The sequence below is a fragment of the Bombina bombina genome, chromosome 4 (genome assembly GCF_027579735.1).
Source record: "Bombina bombina isolate aBomBom1 chromosome 4, aBomBom1.pri, whole genome shotgun sequence".
NCBI classification, from domain to species: Eukaryota; Metazoa; Chordata; class Amphibia; order Anura; family Bombinatoridae; genus Bombina; species Bombina bombina.
The window spans coordinates 1,231,819,211-1,231,843,400 of record NC_069502.1 but is presented as its reverse complement, the minus strand read 5'-3'; the positions used below and the strand labels follow the sequence as shown (position 1 = coordinate 1,231,843,400).

At 36.9% G+C, this 24,190-nt stretch overlaps 1 protein-coding gene across 1 annotated transcript in view; it reads right to left on the bottom strand.

The window, feature by feature from the left end:
• TTBK1 (tau tubulin kinase 1) overlaps positions 1-24,190 on the bottom strand; it is a 557,016-nt gene that overhangs the window by 296,465 nt on the left and 236,361 nt on the right. The window contains exons 4-5 of the mRNA XM_053712777.1: positions 17,626-17,766; positions 4,067-4,171 (exon numbers count right to left, since the gene is read on the bottom strand). Of these exons, the coding sequence (XP_053568752.1) occupies positions 4,067-4,171; positions 17,626-17,766 (246 nt within the window). The remainder of the gene's footprint in view (positions 1-4,066; positions 4,172-17,625; positions 17,767-24,190) is intronic.

The following is a 24,190-nucleotide window of genomic DNA, read 5'->3' as shown; positions in this document are numbered from 1 at the left end:
CCCTGAGGAGTCCCTGCTACTCATTGGGATGGAACACGTGTAGGCAGTTGTAACAGCTGATTGCTTTGATGAGACACCTGTCTTTTGGAAATTTCTACTACACCTCAAAGAATTGCAGCTTGCTGGAGTGACTTATTACTTTGTTTTTCATCTTGTGCAACACAGGAACATTCACCGGATTTGCAGCTTCTTACCAAGGATTCTGTTCTTGATTTACATCGCAAAGGCTGTGAGTGCATGCTATGACTGTGTTGTTCTTTACAGGCAGTGGAAACTTACTTCATTTTTTCCTCCCGCAATACAAGTGGATGCCTGTTTTCAACAGATTTGGAAGGACTTCCTTTAAATTGTGATGTGTTCATGCTAAATGCCGCTGCTTTACTAATATCCTGTTTGTCAGAAGTTATGCAAAATTTACTATACAATACCCATCTTTAAAACACATAGATCCTATATTTATATCATGACAGTACTGACCCTTAACTTTGGGACTGTCCTCTGATGTTGGTGTTGTGTTTTAAGACTTGGTATAGTTGCATGCTGCATATGATTGTGCAAAGCTTTTTCCTGTGTCTATATTTCACTCCAAATTGAAAAATATGCATTCTGAAGCTTTCTTGTGATTGTACTATTCTGGCTCAATGTTTATGTGAATTGCATCAATCCTCATTATATTATTATGACAACATTACCCTCATATTACTCTTTCTTTTGGGGTTGTCCTCTAATAGAGGTGTTGCATTGTCACTATTATATTTAGCCACTCATTATTTTCCTATGAGACGTCTCACTTAGCTTTTTAGCTCATATTTTTGATTAAATTTTGTTTCAAATTTATGGTCACATGACCTTTACTAAGAATTTTGTTGCTTTTTGTAAATAATAAAATTATGAGTGCCTTGCAAGCATGCTAGTTGTCAAGTCTTTATTCTGGGTTTCTACCTGGCTCCACACTCAGCTCTATTTATCTTAATACTTAGGCTGATTCCTTGAGATATTTATATCTCTGTCCCTTTAAATGTGTATATGAGAGTGCTGAATTCCCTATCTTTTTATAAGGACTACTTCTCCTTATTTTCTCCCTATTCACTGTAGTCCAGGAGATTGGTAGACAAGTCCACATTTCACCTGGCAATGGCTGTGAATCCATAAGGAGCAGTTCACTGTAGTCCAGGAGATTGGTAGACAAGTCCACATTTCACCTGGGAATGGCTGTGCATTCATAAGGAGCAGCTCAATGTAGTCCAGGAGATTGGTAGACAAGTCCACATTTCACCTAGGGAGGTCTGCAACATTTTCAATGAGAAAAGACCTTTCCCTGTCTGACTGATAACTCCTTGTCTACCTCTCTGAACGACAGGTTGCTGCAAGTAGGAACCAGGCCGCAGATTGGTTAGTGGATCCCCTCATAATGAGGAGTACATCTGCACTTTTTTTCACCTCACTCGTTAACTAAATGGAGGGATTTAACTCTCTGATGTGTTGGGGAGTCTTCTGCCTCCTCCTAGTGGTCAGAAGGGGAATATTTCTACATATGATAACTCGTGGACTCTCACCATCTGATGTAAGGAATTATATATAGGTTAACAGAGCTAGAGGATGAGATATAGAGAGGGGTTTAAAGACCTAAAGGATAAGATATACAGAGAGGTTTGCAGAGCTACAGGATGGGATATAGAGAGGGGTTTACAGAGCTAAAAAAATGAGACATAGAGAGAGGTTTACAGAGCTACAGGATTAGATATACAGAGAGGGTTACAGAGTTACAGGATGGGATATAGAGAGAGGTTTACAGAGCTACAGGATGAGATATAGAAAGGGGTTTACAGAGTTACATAATAAGATATAGAAAGAAGTTTACAGAGCTACAAGATGAGATATAGAGAGGGGTTTACAGAGCTACAAGATGAGATATAGAGAGGGGTTTACAGAGCTACAAGATGAGATATAGAGAGAGGTTTACAGAGTTACATAATAAGATATAGAAAGAAGTTTACAGAGCTACAGGATGCGATATAGAGAGAGGTTTACAGAGCTACAGGATGAGATATAGAGAGGGGCTTACAGAGCTACAGGATGAGATATAGAGAGGGGTTTACAGAGCTACAAGATGAGATATAGAGACAGGTTTACAGAGTTACATAATAAGATATAGAAAGAAGTTTACAGAGCTACAGGATGAGATATAGAGAGGGGTTTACAGAGCCTCAAGATGAGATATAGAGAGGGGTTTACAGAGCTACAAGATGAGATATAGAGAGGGGTTTACAGAGCTACAAGATGAGATATAGAGAGGAGATTACAGAGCTACAGGATGAGATATAGAGAGGGGTTTACAGAGCTACAAGATGAGATATAGAGAGGGGTTTACAGAGCTATAAGATAAGATATAGAGAGGGGTTTACAGAGCTACAAGATAAGATATAGAGAGGGGTTTACAGAGCTACAAGATAAGATAGAGAGGGGTTTACAGAGCTACAAGATAAGATATAGAGAGGGGTTTACAGAGCTATAAGATGAGATATAGAGAGGGGTTTACAGAGCTACAAGATGAGATATACAGAGGGGTTTACAGAACTAAAAGATGAGATATAGAGGGGTTTACAGAGCTACAGGATGAGATATAGAGAGGGGTTTACAGAGCTACAGGATGAGATATAGAGAGGGGTTTACAGAGGCTACAAGATGAGATATAGAGAGGGGTTTACAGAGCTACAAGATGAGATATAGAGAGGGGATTACAGAGCTACAAGATAAGATATAGAGAGGGGTTTACAGAGGCTACATGATGAGCTATAGAGAGGGGTTTACAGAGTTACAGGATGAGATATAGAGAGGGATTTACAGAGCTGCAGGATGAGCTATAGAGAGAGGTTTACAGAGCTACAGGATGAGATATAGAGAGGGGTTTACAGAGTTGCAGGATGAGATATAGAGAGAGGTTTACAGAGCTGCAGGATGAGATATAGAGAGAGGTTTACAGAGCTACAGGATGAGATATAGAGAGGGGTTTACAGAGCTACAGAATGATATATAGAGAGAGGTTTACAGAGCTACAAGATGAGATATAGAGAGAGGTTTACAGAGCTGCAGGATGAGATATAGAGAGAGGTTTACAGAGCTACAGGATGAGATATAGAGAGGGGTTTACAGAGCTACAGGATGAGATATAGAGAGAGGTTTACAGAGCTACAGGATGAGATATAGAGAGAGGTTTACAGAGCTACAAGATGAGATATAGAGAGAGGTTTACAGAGCTGCAGGATGAGATATAGAGAGAGGTTTACAGAGCTACAGGATGAGATATAGAGAGGGGTTTACAGAGCTACAGGATGAGATAAAGAGAGAGGTTTACAGAGCTACAGGATGAGATATAGAGAGGGGTTTACAGAGCTACAGGATGAGATATAGAGAGGGGTTTACAGAGCTGCAGGATGAGATATAGAGAGAGGTTTACAGAGCTACAAGATGAGATATAGAGAGAGGTTTACAGAGCTGCAGGATGAGATATAGAGAGGGGTTTACAGAGCTGCAGGATGAGATATAGAGACAGGTTTACAGAGCTACAGGATTAGATATAGAGAGAGGTTTACAGAGCTACAGGATGAGATATAGAGAGGTTTACAGAGCTACAGGATGTGATATAGAGAGGGGTTTACAGAGCTACAGGATGAAATATAGAGAGGGGTTTACAGAGCTACAGGATGAGATATAGAGAGAGGTTTACAGAGCTACAGGATGAGATATAGAGAGAGGTTTACAGAGCTACAGGATGAGATATAGAGAGAGGTTTACAGAGCTACAGGATGAGACATAGAGAGAGGTTTACAGAGCTACAGGATGGGATAGAGAGAGGGGTTTACAGAGCTAGATGAAGGTATGGATAGGTCACTTCAGTCTCAATATTATCTTATGGAGCTGATGAACGTAAGCAAAATCTTGGCTCCATAGAATTAGTGTGCTCTTGGGAACATTAGTGATACTGAACTTACAAGGCCATTCACAAGGACATGTTATATATATCCATCTCCAGTCACAAAATTACTTCTCTAACCCCTATACTTACCGGCCTGACCTCGCCGGTGGTGTTGGTGTATTGTCTTGCCAACCCAAAATCCAACATGTAGCACTTCCGGTAGGTGGATGGCAGGCGTCCCATGGCAAAGTTAGACTGGCAAATAAATAAGGTAGCATTTAGTCAATTACTTCACCTGGAATATTTGTTAATGATCAATTACAGTCAACATGAGAATTCCTATCCTGTAATTAAATGAAGATACCTACTTAACATTATACTGTAAAATAGCCACAAATCTACATATTTCCCTCTTGAAAATTAGTAACTGACTTCACTGTACTTAATTCAGACACTTCATATACAAAGATGCGCCCCAATCTTTGACAAACAAAATAGGAGCTGGTCTCCCTTTAAAAACATAATTTATGTAAGAACTTACCTGATAAATTCATTTCTTTCATATTAGCAAGAGTCCATGAGCTAGTGACGTATGGGATATACATTCCTACCAGGAGGGGCAAAGTTTCCCAAACCTCAAAATGCCTATAAATACACCCCTCACCACACCCACAAATCAGTTTAACGCATAGCCAAGAAGTGGGGTGATAAGACAAAAGTGCGAAAGCATAAAAAATAAGGAATTGGAATAATTGTGCTTTATACAAAAAAATCATAACCACCACAAAAAAAGGGTGGGCCTCATGGACTTGCCAATATGAAAGAAATGAATTTATCAGGTAAGTTCTTACATAAATTATGTTTTCTTTCAAGTAATTAGCAAGAGTCCATGAGCTAGTGACGTATGGGATAATGAATACCCAAGATGTGGATCTTCCACGCAAGAGTCACTAGAGAGGGAGGGATAAAATAAAGACAGCCAATTCCGCTGAAAATAATCCACACCCAAAATAAAGTTTAAATCTTATAATGAAAAAAACTGAAATTATAAGCAGAAGAATCAAACTGAAACAGCTGCCTGAAGTACTTTTCTACCAAAAACTGCTTCAGAAGAAGAAAACACATCAAAATGGTAGAATTTAGTAAAAGTATGCAAAGAAGACCAAGTTGCTGCTTTGCAAATCTGATCAACCGAAGCTTCATTCCTAAACGCCCAGGAAGTAGAAACTGACCTAGTAGAATGAGCTGTAATCCTTTGAGGCGGAGTTTTACCCGACTCGACATAAGCATGATGAATCAAAGATTTTAACCAAGACGCCAAAGAAATGGCAGAGGCCTTCTGACCTTTCCTAGAACCGGAAAAGATAACAAATAGACTAGAAGTCTTTCGGAAATTTTTAGTAGCTTCAACATAATATTTCAAAGCTCTAACTACATCCAAAGAATGCAACAATCTTTCCTTAGAATTCTTAGGATTAGGACACAATGAAGGAACCACAATTTCTCTACTAATGTTGTTAGAATTCACAACCTTAGGTAAAAATTTAAAAGAAGTTCGCAACACCGCCTTATCCTGATGAAAAATCAGAAAAGGAGACTCATAAGAAAGTGCAGATAATTCAGAAACTCTTCTAGCAGAAGAGATGGCCAAAAGAAACAAAACTTTCCAAGAAAGTAATTTAATGTCCAGCGAATGCATAGGTTCAAACGGAGGAGCTTGAAGAGCCCCCAGAACCAAATTCAAACTCCAAGGAGGAGAAATTGACTTAATAACAGGTTTTATACGAACCAAAGCTTGTACAAAACAATGAATATCAGGAAGACTAGCAATCTATCTGTGAAAAAGAACAGAAAGAGCAGAGATTTGTCCTTTCAAGGAACTTGCAGACAAACCTTTATCCAAACCATCCTGAAGAAACTGTAAAATTCTAGGAATTCTAAAAGAATGCCAAGAAAAATGAAGAGAAAGACACCAAGAAATGTAAATCTTCCAGACTCGATAATATATCTTCCTAGATACAGATTTACGAGCCTGTAACATAGTATTAATCACAGAGTCAGAGAAACCTCTATGACTGAGAATCAAGCATTCAATCTCCATACCTTCAAATTTAAGGATTTGAGATCCTGATGGAAAAAAGGACCTTGCGATAGAAGGTCTGGTCTTAACGGAAGAGTCCAAGGTTGGCAAGTGGCCATCCGGACAAGATCCGCATACCAAAACCTGTGAGGCCATGCTAGAGCCACCAGCAGAACAAACGAGCACTCCTTTAGAATCTTGGAAATTACTCTTGGAAGAAGAACTAGAGGCGGAAAGATATAGGCAGGATGATACTTCCAAGGAAGTGACAATGCATCCACTGCCTCCGCCTGAGGATCCCTGGATCTGGACAAATACCTGGGAAGTTTCTTGTTTAGATGAGAAGCCATCAGATCTATTTCTGGAAGTCCCCACATCTGAACAATCTGAAGAAATACCTCTGGGTGAAGAGACCATTCGCCCGGATGTAACGTTTGGCGACTGAGATAATCCGCTTCCCAATTGTCTATACCTGGGATATGAACTGCAGAAATTAGACAGGAGCTGGATTCCGCCCATACCAGTATTCGAGATACTTATTTCATAGCCAGATGACTGTGAGTCCCTCCTTGATGATTGACATATGCCACAGTTGAGACATTGTCCGTCTGAAAACAAATGAACGACTCTCTCTTTAGAAGAGGCCATGACTGAAGAGCTCTGAAAATTGCACGGAGTTCCAAAATATTGATCGGTAATCTCACCTCCTGAGATTCCCAAACCCCTTGTGCTGTCAGAGACCCCCAAACAGCTCCCCAACCTGTCAGACTTGCATCTGTTGAAATCACAGTCCAGGTTGGAAGAACAAAAGAAGCCCCCTGAAATAAACGATGGTGGTCTGTCCACCACGTCAGAGAGTGTCGTACAATCGGTTTTAAAGATATTAATTGAGATATCTTTGTATAATCCCTGCACCACTGGTTCAGCATACAAAGCTGAAGAGGTCGCATGTGAAAACGAGCAAAGGGGATCGCGTCCGATGCAGCAGTCATAAGACCTAGAATTTCCATGCATAAGGCTACCGAAGGGAATGATTGAGACTGAAGGTTTCGACAAGCTGAAACCAATTTTAGACGTCTCTTGTCTGTCAGAGACAGAGTCATGGACACTGAATCTATCTGGAAACCTAAAAAGGTTACCCTTGTGTGAGGAATCAATGAACTTTTTGGTAAATAGATCCTCCAACCATGTTCTCGAAGAAACAATACAAGTCGATTCGTATGAGATTCTGCTAAATGTGAAGACTGAGCAAGTACCAAGATATCGTCCAAATAAGGAAAGACCCTGTTCTCTGATTACAGACAGAAGGGCACCGAGAACCTTTGTAAAAATCCTTGGAGCTGTTGCTAGGCCAAACGGCAGAGCCACAAACTGGTAATGCTTGTCTAGGAAAGAGAATCTCAGAAACTGATAGTAATCTGGATGAATCGGAATATGCAGATATGCATCCTGTAAATCTATTGTGGACATATAATGCCCTTGCTGAACAAAAGGCAGAATAGTCCTTATAGTTACCATTTTGAATGTTGGTATCCTTACATAATGATTCAATATTTTTAAATCCAGAACTGGTCTGAAGGAATTCTCCTTCTTTGGTACAATGAAGAGATTTGAGTAAAACCCCAGCCCCTGTTCCAGAACTGGAACTGGCATAATTACTCCAGCCAACTCTAGATCTGAAACACATTTCAGAAATGCTTGAGCCTTCACTGGATTTACTGGGACACGGGAAAGAAAAAATCTTCTTGCAGGAGGCCTTATCTTGAAGCCTATTCTGTACCTTTCTGAAACAATGTTCTGAATCCAAAGATTGTGAATCGAATTGATCCAAATTTCTTTGAAAAATCGTAATCTGCCCCCTACCAGCTGGGCTGGAATGAGGGCTGCACCTTCATGTTGACTTGGGAGCTGGCTTTGGCTTTCTAAAAGGCTTGGATTTTTTCCAGACTGGAGATGGTTTCCAAACTGATACCGCTCCTGTAGGGGAAGGATCAGGCTTTTGTTCCTTATTGTGACGAAAGGAACGAAAACGATTATTAGACCTAAATTTACCTTTAGATTTTTTATCCTGTGGTAAAAAAGTTCATTTCCCCCCAGTAACAGTTGAAATAATAGAATCCAACTGTGAACCAAATAATTTATTACCCTGGAAAGAAAGGGAAAGCAAAGTTGACTTAGAAGACATATCAGCATTCCAAGTTTTAAGCCATAAAGCTCTTCTAGCTAAAATAGCTAGAGACATATACCTGACATCAACCCTAATGATATCAAAGATGGCATCACAAATAAAATTATTAGCATGTTGAAGATTAACAATGCTATGAGAATTATGATCTGTTATTTGTTGCGCTAAAGCTTCTAACCAAAAAGTTGAAGCTGCAGCAACATCCGCTAAAGATATAGCAGGCCTAAGAAGATTACCTGAACATAAGTAAGCTTTTCTTAGAAAGGATTCAATTTTCCTATCTAAAGGATCCTTAAAGGAAGTACTATCTGCCGCAGGAATAGTAGTACGTTTAGCAAGAGTAGAGATAGCCCTATCAACCTTAGGGATTTTGTCCCAAAACTCTAATCTGTCAGATGGCACAGGATATAATTGCTTAAAACGTTTAGAAGGAGTAAATGAATTACCCAAATTATTCCATTCCCTGGAAATTACTTCAGAAATAGCATCAGGGACAGGAAAAACTTCTGGAATAACTACAGGAGATTTAAAAACCTTATTTAAACGTTTAGATTTAGTATCAAGAGGACCAGAATCCTCTATTTCTAATGCAATTAAAACTTCTTTAAGTAAAGAACGAATAAATTCCATTTTGAATAAATATGAAGATTTATCAGCATCAACCTCTGTAATAGAATCCTCTGAACCAGAGGAATCATTATCAGAATCAGAATGATGATGTTCATTTAAAAATTCATCTGAAAAATGAGAAGTTTTAAAAGACCTTTTACGTTTACTAGAAGGAGGAATAACAGACATAGCCTTCTTAATGGATTTAGAAACAAAATCTTTTATGTTAACAGGTACACTCTGAGTATTAGATGTTGATGGAACAGCAACAGGTAATGTAACATTACTAAAGGAAATATTATTTGCATTAACAAGTTTGTCATGACATTCATTACAAACAACAGCTGGAGGAACAGATACCACAAGTTTACAGCAAATACACTTAACTTTGGTAGGTCCAGCATCAGGCAGCGATTTTCCAGAAGTATCTTCTGATTCAGGGTCAATCTGAGATATCTTGCAATATGTAATAGAAAAAACAACATATAAAGCAAAATTGATCAAATCCCTTAAATGACAGTTTCAGGAATGGGAAAAAATGCCAGTGAACAATCTTCTAGCAACCATAAGCAAATAAACAATGAGACTTAAATAATGTGGAGACAATAATGACGCCCATATTTTTTAGCGCCAAAAAAGACGCCCACATTATTTGGCGCCTAAATGCTTTTAGCACCAAAAATGACGCCACATCCGGTAACGCCGACATTTTTGGCGCAAAAACGTCAAAAAATGACGCAACTTCCGGTGACAAGTATGACGCCGGAAATAACAAAGAAATTTTTTTGCGCCAAAAAAGTCTGCGCCAAGAATGACGCAATAAAATGAAGCATTTTCAGCCCCCGCGAGCCTAACAGCCCACAGGGAAAAAGTCAAATTTTAAAGGTAAGAAAAATTTATTATTCAAATGCATTATCCCAAATAATGAAACTGACTGTCTGAAATAAGGAATATTGAACATCCTGAATCAAGGCAAATAAATGTTTAAACACAAATATTTAGAACTTTATATAAAAGTGCCCAACCATAGCTTAGAGTGTCACAAAAATAAGACTTACTTACCCCAGGACACTCATCTACATGTAGTAGAAAGCCAAACCAGTACTGAAACGAGAATCAGTAGAGGTAATGGTATATATAAGAGTATATCGTCGATCTGAAAAGGGAGGTAAGAGATGAATCTCTACGACCGATAACAGAGAACCTATGAAATAGAACCTGTAGAAGGAGATCATTGAATTCAAATAGGCAATACTCTCTTCACATCCCTCTGACATTCACTACACGCTGAGAGGAAAACCGGGCTCCAACCTGTTGCAGAGCGCATATCAACGTAGAATCTAGCACAAACTTACTTCACCACCTCCACAGGAGGCAAAGTTTGTAAAAACTGATTTGTGGGTGTGGTGAGGGGTGTATTTATAGGCATTTTGAGGTTTGGGAAACTTTGCCCCTCCTGGTAGGAATGTATATCCCATACGTCACTAGCTCATGGACTCTTGCTAATTACATGAAAGAAAGATTAGATTAGGTGCCACTGACAGATGGGTTAGGATACAAGTATAATGAGAGCCAAAGCTTAAAAATGGAGCTCATATATATATATATATATATATAAAGACAAAGACAAGTGGTTATGGCTTTTACACTATACACATAATCAGCGAGTACATTTCACACATCTTTAGTAAGATTTCCCTCTGTTTGCAGAGAAGCAGTTGTCAGCGCTTGATCTGTTGGCTGAGGCTCTACAAGACCAGAATACATATATTTGAACAAATGGATAACTATGTTTTTGCCTGTTTTGGTTTGATCAATTTGTTTGTTTATGAGTGAGCTTTACGGATTATTTTTTTTGACTGCAGGGGTGTATCAATAATTTACAAAAACAACATGGAGAATTTATAGGGAATTTGGGGACAACGCAGGCACACACAGCAATAGCAAACAGTAAATGTGTTATGGAGATCCGCAGGTCATGTGTACAATAAAAGAGTGATAGCCTTACCAAGAATATATTGTTTTAAGAAAAATACTTCTAATCAATCTGTTCATTTCAGATTTGAGTAAAATGTGCAGCATTTTATTTCCAAAAAAAGACAAGAACTGATTTTGACTCGAGAAGCAAGATGATATGTATAACGGGATTGGATGACACTCCTATGTTATAGACACAACTGCCCCAGGGTACTCAGCCTTACAGGAGCATTAAGTGACATCTCCCCTCGTTTCTGAAACTGGAGAACCTATTATATAACATAATTTATGTAAGAACTTACCTGATAAATTCATTTCTTTCATATTGGCAAGAGTCCATGAGCTAGTGACATATGAGATATACAATCCTACCAGGAGGGGCAAAGTTTCCCAAACCTCAAAATGCCTATAAATACACCCCTCACCAGACCCACAATTCAGTTTAACGAGTAGCCAAGCAGTGGGGTGATAAAAAAGGAGTAGAAAGCATCAACAAAGGAAATTTGGAAATAATTGTGCTTTATACAAAAAATCATAACCACCATAAAAAGGGTGGGCCTCATGGACTCTTGCCAATATGAAAGAAATTAATTTATCAGGTAAGTTCTTACATAAATTATGTTTTCTTTCATGTAATTGGCAAGAGTCCATGAGCTAGTGACATATGGGATATCAATACCCAAGATGTGGATCTCCACTCAAGAGTCACTAGAGAGGGAGGGAATAAAATAAAAACAGCCATAATCTGCTGAAAAAAATTAATCCACAACCCAAAAATATAAATTAATTTCATTTGAAAGAAAAAAACTTAAATCAAAAGCAGAAGAATCAAACTGAAACAGCTGCCTGAAGAACCTTTCTACCAAAAACTGCTTCCGAAGAAGCAAATACATCAAAACGGTAGAATTTAGTAAATGTATGCAAAGGACCAAGTTGCCACTTTGCAAATCTGATCAACTGAAGCTTCATTCTTAAAAGCCTACGAAGTGGAGACTGATCTAGTAGAATGAGCTGTAATTCTCTGAGGCGGGGCCTGACCCGACTCAAAATAAACTTGATGAATCAAAAGTTTCAACCAAGAAGCCAAGGAAATAGCAGAAGCCTTCTGACCTTTCCTAGGACCAGAAAATAAAACAAATAGACTGGAAGTCTTCCTGAAATCTTTAGTAGCTTCCACATAATATTTCAAAGCTCTTACCACATCCAAAGAATGTAAGGAACTTTCCAAAGAATTCTTAGGATTAGGACACAAGGAAGGGACAACAATTTCTCTACTAATGTTGTTAGAATTCACAACCTTAGGTAAAAATAAAAAAGAAGTCCGCAAAACTGCCTTATCCTGATGAAAAAATCAGAAAAGGAGACTCACAAGAAAGAGCAGATAACTCAGAAACTCTTCTAGCAGAAGAGATGACCAAAAGGAACAACACTTTTCAAGAAAGTAGTTTAATGTCCAAAAAATGCATAGGTTCAAATGAAAGAACCTGTAAAGCCATCAGAACCAAATTAAGACTCCAAGGAGGAGAAATTGATTAAATAACAGGTTTAATAAGAACTAAAGCCTGTACAAAACAGTGTATATCAGGAAGTATAGCAATCTTTCTGTGAAATAAAACAGAAAGAGCGGATATTTATCCTTTCAAGGAACTCGCAGACAAACCCTTATCCAAACCGTCCTGAATAAACTGTAAAATTCTAGGAATTCTAAAAGAATGCCAGGAGAATTTATGAGAAGAACACCATGAAATGAAAGTCTTCCAAACTCTATAATAAATCTTTCAAGAAACAGATTTATGAGCTTGTAACATAGTATTAATCACTGAGTCAGAGAAACCTCTATGACTAAGTACTAAGCGTTCCATTTCCATACCTTCAAATTTAATGATTTGAGATCCTGATGGAAAGAGATAGTAGGTCTGGCCGAACGAAAGTGGCCAAAGAGGGCAACTGGACATCCAAACCAGATCTGCATACCAAAACCTGTGTGGCCATATGCTGGAGCCACCAGCAACACAAATGATTGTTCCATGATGATTTTGTAGATCACTCTTGGAAGGAGAACTAGAGGCGGGAAAATGTAAGCAGGATGATAACACCAAGGAAGTGTCAGCGCATGCCCTGCTTCCGCCTGAACATCCCTGGACCTGGACAGGTATCTGGGAAGTTTCTTGTTTAGATGAGAGGCCATGAGATCTATCTCTGGAAGACCCCACAACTGAACAATCTAAGAAAACACATCTGGATGGAGAGACTACTCCTCTGGATGTAAAGTCTGGCGGCTAAGATAATCCGCCTCCCAATTGTCTACACCTGGGATAAGCACCGCAGAGATTAGACAAGAGCTGGATTCCGCCCAAACAAGTATCCGAGATACTTTTTTCATAGCTTGGGGACTGTGAGCCCCACCTTGATGATTGACATATGCCACTGTTGTGATATTGTCTGTCTGAAAACAAATGAACGGTTCTCTCTTTAGCAGGGGCCAAAACTGAAGAACTCTGAGAATTGCAAGGAGTTCTAAAATATTTATTGGTAATCTCGCCTCTTGAGATTTCCAAACCCCTTGTGCTGTTACAGATCCCCAAACAGCTCCCCAAACTGAAAGACTCGCATCTGTTGTGATCACAGTCCAGGTTGGCTGAACAAAAGAAGCCCCTTGAACTAAACGATGGTGATCTATCACCATGTCAGAGAGTGTCGTATATTGATTCAGCATACAAAGCTGTAGAGGTCTCATGTGAAAAAGAGCAAAGGGGATTGCGTCCGATGCAGCAGTCATGAGACCTAAAACTTCCATGCACATAGCCACTGAAGGGAAAGACTGAGACTGAAGGTGCCGGCATGCTGCAACCAATTTTAAATATCTCTTGTCTGTTAGAGACAGGGTCATGGACACTGAATCTATCTGGAAGCCTAAAAAGGTGACTCTTGTCTGAGGAATCAAGAAACTTTTGGTAAATTGATCCTCCAACCATGTTTCCAAAGAAACAACACTAGTTGATTTGTGTGAGATTCTGCAGTACGCAAAGACTGAGCTAGTACCAAGATATCGTCCAAATTAGGAAACACCGCAATACCCTGTTCTCTGATTACAGAGAGTAGGGCACCCAGAACCTTTGAAAAGCTTCTTGAAACTGTTGCTAGGCCAAATGGAAGAGCAACAAATTGGTAATGCTTGTTTAGAAAAGAGAATCTCAGAAACTGATAATGTTCTGGATGAATCGGAATATGCATCCTGCAAGTCTATTGTGGACATATAATGTCCTTGCTGAACAAAGGGCAGAATAGACCTTATAGTCACCATCTTGAAAGTTGGTACTCTTACATAACGATTCAAAATTTTTCAGATCCAGAACTGGTCTGAATAAATTTTCCTTCTTTGGTACAATTAATAGATTTGAATAAAACCCCAAACCTTGTTCCTGAGGAGGAACTGGCATGATTACCCCTGAAGACTCCAGGTCTGAAACACACTTCAGGAAAGCCTGAGCTTTTACTGGATTTACTGGGATACGTGAGAGAAAAAATCTTCTCACAGGAGGTCTTACTCTGAATCCTATTTGATGCCCTTGAGACAATGCTCTGAATCCATTGATTTTGGACAGATCTTATCCAAATATCTTTGAAAAACCTTAATCTGCCCCCTACCAGCTGAGCTGCACCTTCATGCGGACTTAGGGGCTGACTTTGGTTTCCTAAATGGCTTGGATTTAATGCAATTTGAGGAAGGCTTCCAATTGGAAGCAGACTCCTTGGTGGGAAGATTGAGTTTTTGTTCCTTATTCTGACAAAAGGAACGAAAAAGGTTAGAAGCCTTAGGTTTTTAATCCTGAGGCAGAAAAACTCCCTTCCCCCAGTGACAGTTGAAATAATAGAATCCAACTGAGAACCAAATAAATTATTACCTTGGAAAGGAGAGATATAGTAATCTAGATTTAGATGTCATGTCAGCATTCCAAGATTTAAGCCACAAAGCTCTTCTAGCTAAAAAAGCTAAAGACATGGATCTGACATCAATTTTGATAATATCAAAAATTGCATCACAATAAAATGATTAGCATATTGCAATAGGCGAATAATGCTAGATAAGTCAGAATCCAATTCCTGTTGCGATAAATTCTCCAACCAGAAAGTTGATGCAGCCGCAACATCAGCCAAAGAAATTGCAGGTCTGAGAAGATGACCTGAATATAAATAGGCCTTCCTTAGATAAGATTCAAGCTTCCTATCTAAAGGATCCTTAAAAGGAAGTACTATCTTCCATAGGAATAGTGGTACGTTTAGCAAGAGTAGAAATAGCCCCATCAACTTTGGGGATTTTTTCCCAAAACTCTATAGATTTTGCTGGTAAAGGATACAATTTTTTAAACCTTGAAGAAGGAATAAAAGAAGTACCTGGCTTATTCCATTCCCTAGAAATCATATCAGAAATAGCCTCAGGAATAGGAAAAACCCCCGGAGAAACCACAGGAGGTTTAAAAACAGCATTTAAACGTTTATTAGACTGAATGTCAATAGGACTGGTTACCTTAATATCCAAAATAATTAACACTTCTTTTAATAAAGAATGCATATACTCTATTTTAAATAAATAAGTAGATTTGTCAGTGTCAATGTCTGAGGAAGGATCTTCTGTATCAGATAGATCCTCATCAGAAGAGGATAAATTATGTTGCTGGTCATTTGAAATTTCATCAATTAAATGAGAAGTTTTAAAAGACCTTTACGTTTATTAGAAGGTGGAGATGCAGACAAAGCCTTCAAAATAGAATCAGAAACAAATTCTTTAAAAATTACAGGTATATCATGCACATTAGAAGTTGAAGGAACTACAACTGGCAATGTGCTATTACTGATGGATACACTAACTGCATGTAAAAGTTTATCATGACAACTATTACAAATGACATTCGGCGAATAATTTCAACAATTTTACAACAAATGCACTTAGCTTTGGTAGGACCGATGTCAGGCAGCAATGTTCCAGCAGAAACTTCTGAGGCAGGATCAGATAAAGACATCATGCAAAATGTAAGAGAAAAAACAACATAAAAAGCAAAATTATCTATTTCCTTATATGACAGTTTCAGGAATGGGAAAAAAGGCAAATAGCATAGGCCTCTGATAGAGAAAAAATCAAGAGGCAAACATCAATGGGGTATTGAAATAATGAAAAAGTTTGGCGCCAAGTATGATGCACAACGTAACGTAAACTTTTTGGCGCCAAAAATAACCGGAAATGACACTAATGAAAGTAAAGTATGACGCCGAAAATGACGAAGTTGCGTCATAGACGTATTTTTCCTCGCCAAAAATATTTTCGCGCCAAGAATGACGCAATAAAGTTTAGCATTTGACGCACCCGCGGGCCTAATGCCACCCGCAATTTGCAAGAAGTAGTCAATTGAAAAAAGACTAAACCCCAGGTAAGAAAAAATTTTCTATAAAAGATGTTTATATTACCCAAATATGAAACTGACAGTCTGCAGAAGGAAATACATGAACCTGACTCATGGCAAATATAAGTACAATACATATATTTAGAACTTTATATAAATGCATAAAGTGCCAAACCATAGCTGAGGTGTCTTAAGTAATAAAAAACATACTTACCAAAAGAAACCCATCCACATATAGCAGATAGCCAAACCAGTACAGAAACAGTTATAAGTAGAGGTAATGGTAAATTGAGAGTATATCGTCAATCTGAAAAGGGAGGTAGGAGATGAATCTCTACGACCGATAACAGAGAACCCATGAAATAGACCCCCGTTAGGGAAATCATCGTATTCAATAAGTGATACTCCCTTCACGTCCCTCTGACATTCGCTGTACTCTGAGAGGAATCGGGCTTCAACAATGCTGAGAAGCGCATATCAACGTAGAAATCTTAGCACAAACTTACTTCACCACCTCCATAGGAGGCAAAGTTTGTAAAACTGAATTGTGGGTGTGGTGAGGGGTGTATTTATAGACATTTTGAGGTTTGGGAAACTTTGCCCCTCCTGGTAGGATTGTATATCCCATATGTCACTAGCTCATGGACTCTTGCCAATTACATGAAAGAAATATATATATATATATATTTATATACACTGTACAAAATAGAAATAATATATTGTGTGAAGAATAAAAATCAATCAGGAATATATCATAAAACACATCCGCTGCTAGATAGACATGACACATTTCTGGTACTCTACAAGACCATTGACAAAAGAGAACCCACTTTAAATGACCTCTTTATAAGTTTGTCCTAAGCCATGCCTATTCGCATGCATACATCTATTAATTACAAATGATGGTGGTGATGGAATTAGCCGTTATCAGGATGATGCTAGCGTATTTGTGCCTTCTCAGATGAAAAGAATGAATATAAAAAGAACAGAAGCGTTATAGTGATGACATTATTTTGCTGTAAGGAAAACAATTGAGTTTTGAATAATGAAAATAAAATAACTGCAACTAAAAACTCTCATAGCATTTAAACCTACAGCAAGTGTGATGTTTATGTTGACTATTAGTGAAAATGTTGAAGGTGAAATAGAAAGGAGCTAGTATTGTAAAGCCATAAAACACCAGATTACACAAATCTAATGGTCACACTTGTGCAACTTTCTCTACTTGTTGGGAATATTTAAGAACAAAACTGTCCTACTAAAGATTTGCTTCTATGAGCTCAGATTAATACAACAGGTCAGTAACAATGGAAATATCATGGACCAACGACAGAATATAAATAACACAGATCTCAGTAATGAGGTCAATGCAAGGAGGACTGTACAAGATGGTGAATCTCTGTGCCACATATAGAGAACAAAGCAGCAGTGTCAAAGCACAGCTCACACAGACACTCACAGGCTTGATGTCCCGGTGCAGGAAGCCCACGGAGTGAATGGATTCAATGGATTCCAGGATCTGCTTCCCTAAGCGCAGTGTGGTGCTCATAGTGAAGGTACCACGGGGCTGACTCCTGCGCAGATCTGCCAGATTGCGACCCTAAGTATAACACAGCATTGTCATTATAGAGAGTCAAGAAAATACCTGCGTATGTACCAAGTTCAGTGCGTCAAGCTATGGTAAATAACAGGCCAGGTCATGCACTTCCTGTGCCTGTCTAGTTGTCATACACTATTTATAGCACTGTCCTGTTATTGCATACTGTATGCAGTGCATGTCCTGTTTTGCATACTATGGGCTAGAATACAAGTGGAGTACTATTTAGCACTCCCACTCGTGTCAGGTTGTACTTGTATTATGAGTTGAAAGTAAAAAAATTGTGCATTAGCGCAAACCGGATGCATGCAAAAAGTGGAACTTCGAATATGACAAATGCTTACCCGCATTTCTCTATAGAATTGCAAAAAACAACTAACACATTTACTTGCATGATATCCTAATCGCGTTTATTCAAGTGCGCTAACCCGACATGAAATAGTAATATTTCACATTCCAATGTTCTTCACTTACAGGATAATGTCCTTTTTATAGTAAATACATATTTATATATAGGTATAGATATGTATTGTACATGAACAGTATCAGATATATATAGATATATAGTTATAGATGTGTATTTTACATGAACAGCATCAGATATATATAGATATATAGGTATAGATATGTATTTTACATGAACAGTATCAGATATATATAGATATATAGGTATAGATATGTATTTTACATGAACAGTATCATATATATATATATATATATAGATATAGATATGTATTTTACATGAACAGTATCAGATATATAGGTATAGATATGTATTTTACATGAACAGTATCAGATATATAGGTATAGATATGTATTTTACATGAACAGTATCAGATATATATATAGATATGTATTTTACATGAACAGTATCAGATATATATAGATACATAGGTATATATATGTATTTTACATGAACAGTATCAGATATATAGGTATGTATATGTATTTTACATGAACAGTATCAGATATATATATAGATATGTATTTTACATGAACAGTATCAGATATATAGGTATATATATGTATTTTACATGAACAGTATCAGATATATATAGATACATAGGTATATATATGTATTTTACATGAACAGTATCAGATATATAGGTATATATATGTATTTTACATGAACAGTATCAGATATATAGGTATAGATATGTATTTTACATGAACAGTATCAGATATACAGGTATAGATATGTATTTTACATGAACAGTATTATATATATAGGTATAGATATGTATTTTACATGAACAGGATCAGATATATATAGCTATAGATATGTATTTTACATGAACAGGATCAGATATATATAGCTATAGATATGTATTTTACATGAACAGTATCAGATATATATATATATATAGATATGTATTTTACATGAACAGTATCCGATATATAGGTATAGATATGTATTTTACATGAACAGTATCAGATATATAGGTATAGATATGTATTTTACATGAACAGTATCAGAAATATAGGTATAGATATGTATTTTACATGAACAGTATCAGATATATAGGTATAGATATGTATTTTACATGAACAGTATTATATCTATAGGTATAGATATGTATTTTACATGAACAGGATCAGATATATATAGCTATAGATATGTATTTTACATGAACAGGATCAGATATATATAGCTATAGATATGTATTTTACATGAACAGTATCAGATATATATATATATATATAGATATATATTTTACATGAACAGTATCAGATACATATTTATACATATATATAATATATTTTACATGAATATTATCATATATATATATATATATATATATATATATATATATATATAAAAAAAAAGATAGATATAAAGGGATAGATATGTATTTTACATGAACAGGATCAGATATATATAGATATATAGGTATAGATATGTATTTTACATGAACAGTATCAGATATATATAGATATATAGGTATAAATATGTATTTTACATGAACAGGATCAGATATATATAGATATATAGGTATAGATGTGTATTTTACATGAACAGTATCAGATATATATAGATACATAGGTATAGATGTGTATTTTACATGAACAGGATCAGATATATATAGATATATAGGTATAAATATGTATTTTACATGAACAGGATCAGATATATATAGATATATAGGTATAGATGTGTATTTTACATGAACAGTATCATATACATATTTATACCTATATTTAAATTCATTAAAATTATGGGGGGAGATAAAAAACTGAAATTAAAATCCTCCATGTCTCAAAATTAAATCAATTTAAATATTTGCATAGGAAATTAGCACATCTAGGAAAGATTCCCTGCTTGCTTTTTTTCCCCAGAAATACTTCATATACAATGTTACCAAGAGAATTCTGGGCAAGATATGCAAATTAGAGTTCCAAAAAGAACGAAACAGGCTGTCTAGAGAGTGATTTCTGGTTTGCTGCAATAATCCTGTTAAAAAGATAGCTGTGTTAAAACAGTATTTTGAAGCAAAAAAACTGAGAATTTGCATATCTAATTTGCATATCTTACCCAGAATTCTCTTGTGCATTGTTAACATTGTATATGAGGTATTTCTGGGAAAAAAGCAAGCGGGGAATCTTGCCTAGATGTGCTTATTTCCTATGCAAATATTTACATTGATTTAATTTTGAGACATGGAGGATATTAATTTCAGTTTTTTATCTCCCCTCATAGTTTTAATGAATTTTGGTTTAACCTTGAAAATAGCTTTACCAATGCAGCAACCAGAAATCTATCTCCTACTGATGAGTTCCAAAAAGAACGAAACAGGCTGTCTAGTGAGTGATTTCAGGTTTGCTGCAATAATCCTGTTAAAAGGATAGCTGTGTTAAAACAGTATTTTGAAGCAAAAAAACTGAGAATTTGCAAATCTAATTTGCATATATTACCCAGAATTCTCTTGTGCATTGGTAACATTGTATATGAGGTATTTCTGGGAAAAAATCAAGCGGGGAATCTTGCCTAGATGTGCTTATTTCCTATGCAAATATTTACATTGATTTACATATATATATATATATATATATATATATATATATATATATATATATTACATGAACATTATCATATATATATATATATATATATATATGTTTAAGCAGAGAGAACAAGTTATCAGCGCTAAGTGTACCCCCCTCAGACTGGAGCTCTAATTTCTTAGAGAATTAATAAACCGGCTGCCTAGTACCTGAAATAATGACAAATTGATAGGTCCCCACCTAGCACTGTCTTATTTCTTGCTAATGTAAAAAAATGGGTAGAAAGAATGGTACCAGGGCGCACTGCTTATTTCAACAAATACAAGTATGTATCAAAAAATACTGACAGAGATAATAAACCACCTGTTGGTGCATCTACAATACAGGTGACAATCTGAATGAATAATAAAAATAAAAATGAACAAATAAGTCCCAAATTTGCTTGATGTATATTCTTAAGACAATCCAAGAATGGAGATAGATGCCTACTTACTAAAAGATACCTCAATCGTATGAGGTAATTGAATGCATCCCTTTATGGTACAGAAGTCTCTTCAGTGGTCCAGGAACTTGCTTCTATGTCTACCTGGTATGGTAGAAGTGTTGGATTTCTTTTCTAAGTCAGGTTGGTGCTCTCCTCCCAGTGTCACGATATACCATAGATGTACATAGAAAGAGGGAATACAAATACAGGCCAGTAGTGCAACACTGTATGGTAGTTTATAATTATGATATACCTAAAGGTAGAATGCTTACATTTATAATCCTCAATCTATTATGAGGTATCACTTAAGGTGTGAAATAAAGATATTTATAACATCAATAGTGGCTCTTGTTATTGTGGAATCCAAAATGAAAGGATTAGAGATGAGTGCCTACTTACTAAAAGTTACCTCAATCCTATGAGGTAAGTAAATGCGTCCTTCTGTAGAGAAAACGTCCTACAGCAATCCAAGTGCTCGCTTCTGTGTTTCCTTAATATGGTAGGTATGTGATCTTTTCTTTGTAGGCTCTTTTTCAGAAGAAGGTAACCTATTGTTTAGAGACCTTTTAAACGCGTTAGGAGTTGAATTATAAGAGAGACTGTTTTTAATTAGACTGTTGAAATCGCTCTGGTGTTATCCTATATATGTGACCATTGTGTGCTGAATATTTGAACATTCTGGAATAACAGCATTCTGGCGTTACAAACAAATTATACATGCACAACTGATACCTCATAGTGGATTGAGGGTAACAAATGTGAGCATTCTTTAAACTGTGTAAAATAAAGTAAGCTTTTAATTTACATACAGTATTGCACTGTCTACATTTGTATCCCTTTATTATATGTCCACGAATCATCATATTATTGAGAGGAGGGCTTGAAAAAGAGCCTACAAAGAAAAGATCACATACCTACCATATTAAGGAAACACAGACGCGAGCACTTGGATTGCTGTAGGACGTTTTCTCTACAGAAGGACGCATTTACTTACCTCATAGGATTGAGGTAACTTTTAGTAAGTAGGCACTCATCTCTAATCCTTTCATTTTGGATTCCACAATAACAAGAGCCACTATTGATGTTATAAATATCTTTATTTCACACCTTAAGTGATACCTCATAATAGATTGAGGATTATAAATGTAAGCATTCTACCTTTAGGTATATCATAATTATAAACTACCATACAGTGTTGCACTACTGGCCTGTATTTGTATTCCCCTTTTTCTATGTACATCTATGGTATATCGTGACACTGGGAGGAGAGCACCAACTTGACTTAGAAAAGAAATCCAACACTTCTACCATACCAGGTAGACATAGAAGCAAGTTCCTGGACCACTGAAGAGACTTTTGTACCATAAAGGGACGCATTCACTTACCTCATACGATTGAGGTATCTTTTAGTAAGTAGGCATCTATCTCCATTCTTGGATTGTCTTAAGAATATACATCAAGCAAATTTGGGACTTATTTGTTCATTTTTATTTTTATTATTCATTCAGATTGTCACCTGTATTGTAGATGCACTAACAGGTGGTTTATTATCTCTGTCAGTATTTTTTGATACATACTTGTATTTGTTGAAATAAGCAGTGCGCCCTGGTACCATTCTTTCTACCCATATATATATATATATATATATATATATATATATATATATATATATATATATATATATATATATATAGATTAGATATAGATATATAGGTATAGATATGTATTTTACATGAACAGTATCAGATATAGAGTTGTATGCAAAAGTTTAGGCACCCCTGACAATTTCCATGATTTTCATTTATAAATAATTGGACGTTTGGATCAGCAATTTCATTTTAATCTATCAAATAACTGAAGGACACTGTAATATTTCAGCAGTGAAATGAGGTTTATTGGATTAACAGAAAATGTGCAATATGCATCAAAACGAAAGTAGACAGGTGCATAAATTTGGGCACCCTTGTCATTTTGTTGATTTGAATACCTGTAACTACCTAGCACTGATTAATTGGAACACACAATTGGTTTGGTGAGCCCATAAAGCCTTGAACTTCATAGATAGGTGCATCCAATCATGAGAAAAGGTATTTAAGGTGGCCAATTGCAAGTTGTTGTTCTCTTTGACTCTCCTCTGAAGAGTGGCAACATGGGGGCCTCAAAACAACTCTCAAATGACCTGAAAACAAAGATTGTTCAACATTATGGTTTAGGGGAAGGCTACAAAAACTTTCATAGAGATTAAAGCTGTAAGAGTGAACTGTAAGGAACTTACAGCTAGATTTAGAGTTTGGCGGCCAAAGGGGTGCATTAGCTACGTGTGCTTTTTTTCTCCCGCACCTTTTAAATACAGCTGGTATTTAGAGTTCACAGAATGGCTGGGTTTTCAGTGCGTTAGGCTCCAAAAAGGGAGCGTAGAGCATAATTTAACGCCACTGCAACTCTAGATACCAGCGGTGCTTACGGACGCGGCCAGCTTCAAAAACGTGCTCGTGCACGATATCCCCATAGACAACAATGGGGCAGTTTGAGCTGAAAAAAAAACTAACACCTGCAAAAAAGCAGCGTTCAGCTCCTAACGCAGCCCCATTGTTTTCTATGGGGAAACACTTCCTACGTCTGCACCTAACACTCTAACATGTACCCCGAGTCTAAACACCCCTAACCTTACCCTTATTAACCCCTATTCTGCCGCCCCCGCTATCGCTGACACCTGCATATTTTTTTAACCCCTAATCTGCCGCTCCGTAAACCGCCGCTACCTACATTATCCCTATGTACCCCTAATCTGCTGCCACTAACACCGCCGACCCCTATATTATATTTATTAACCCCTAATCTGCCCCCCACAACGTCGCCTCCACCTGCCTACACTTATTAACCTCTAATCTGCCGAGCGGACCGCACCGCTACTATAATAAAGTTATTAACCCCTAATCC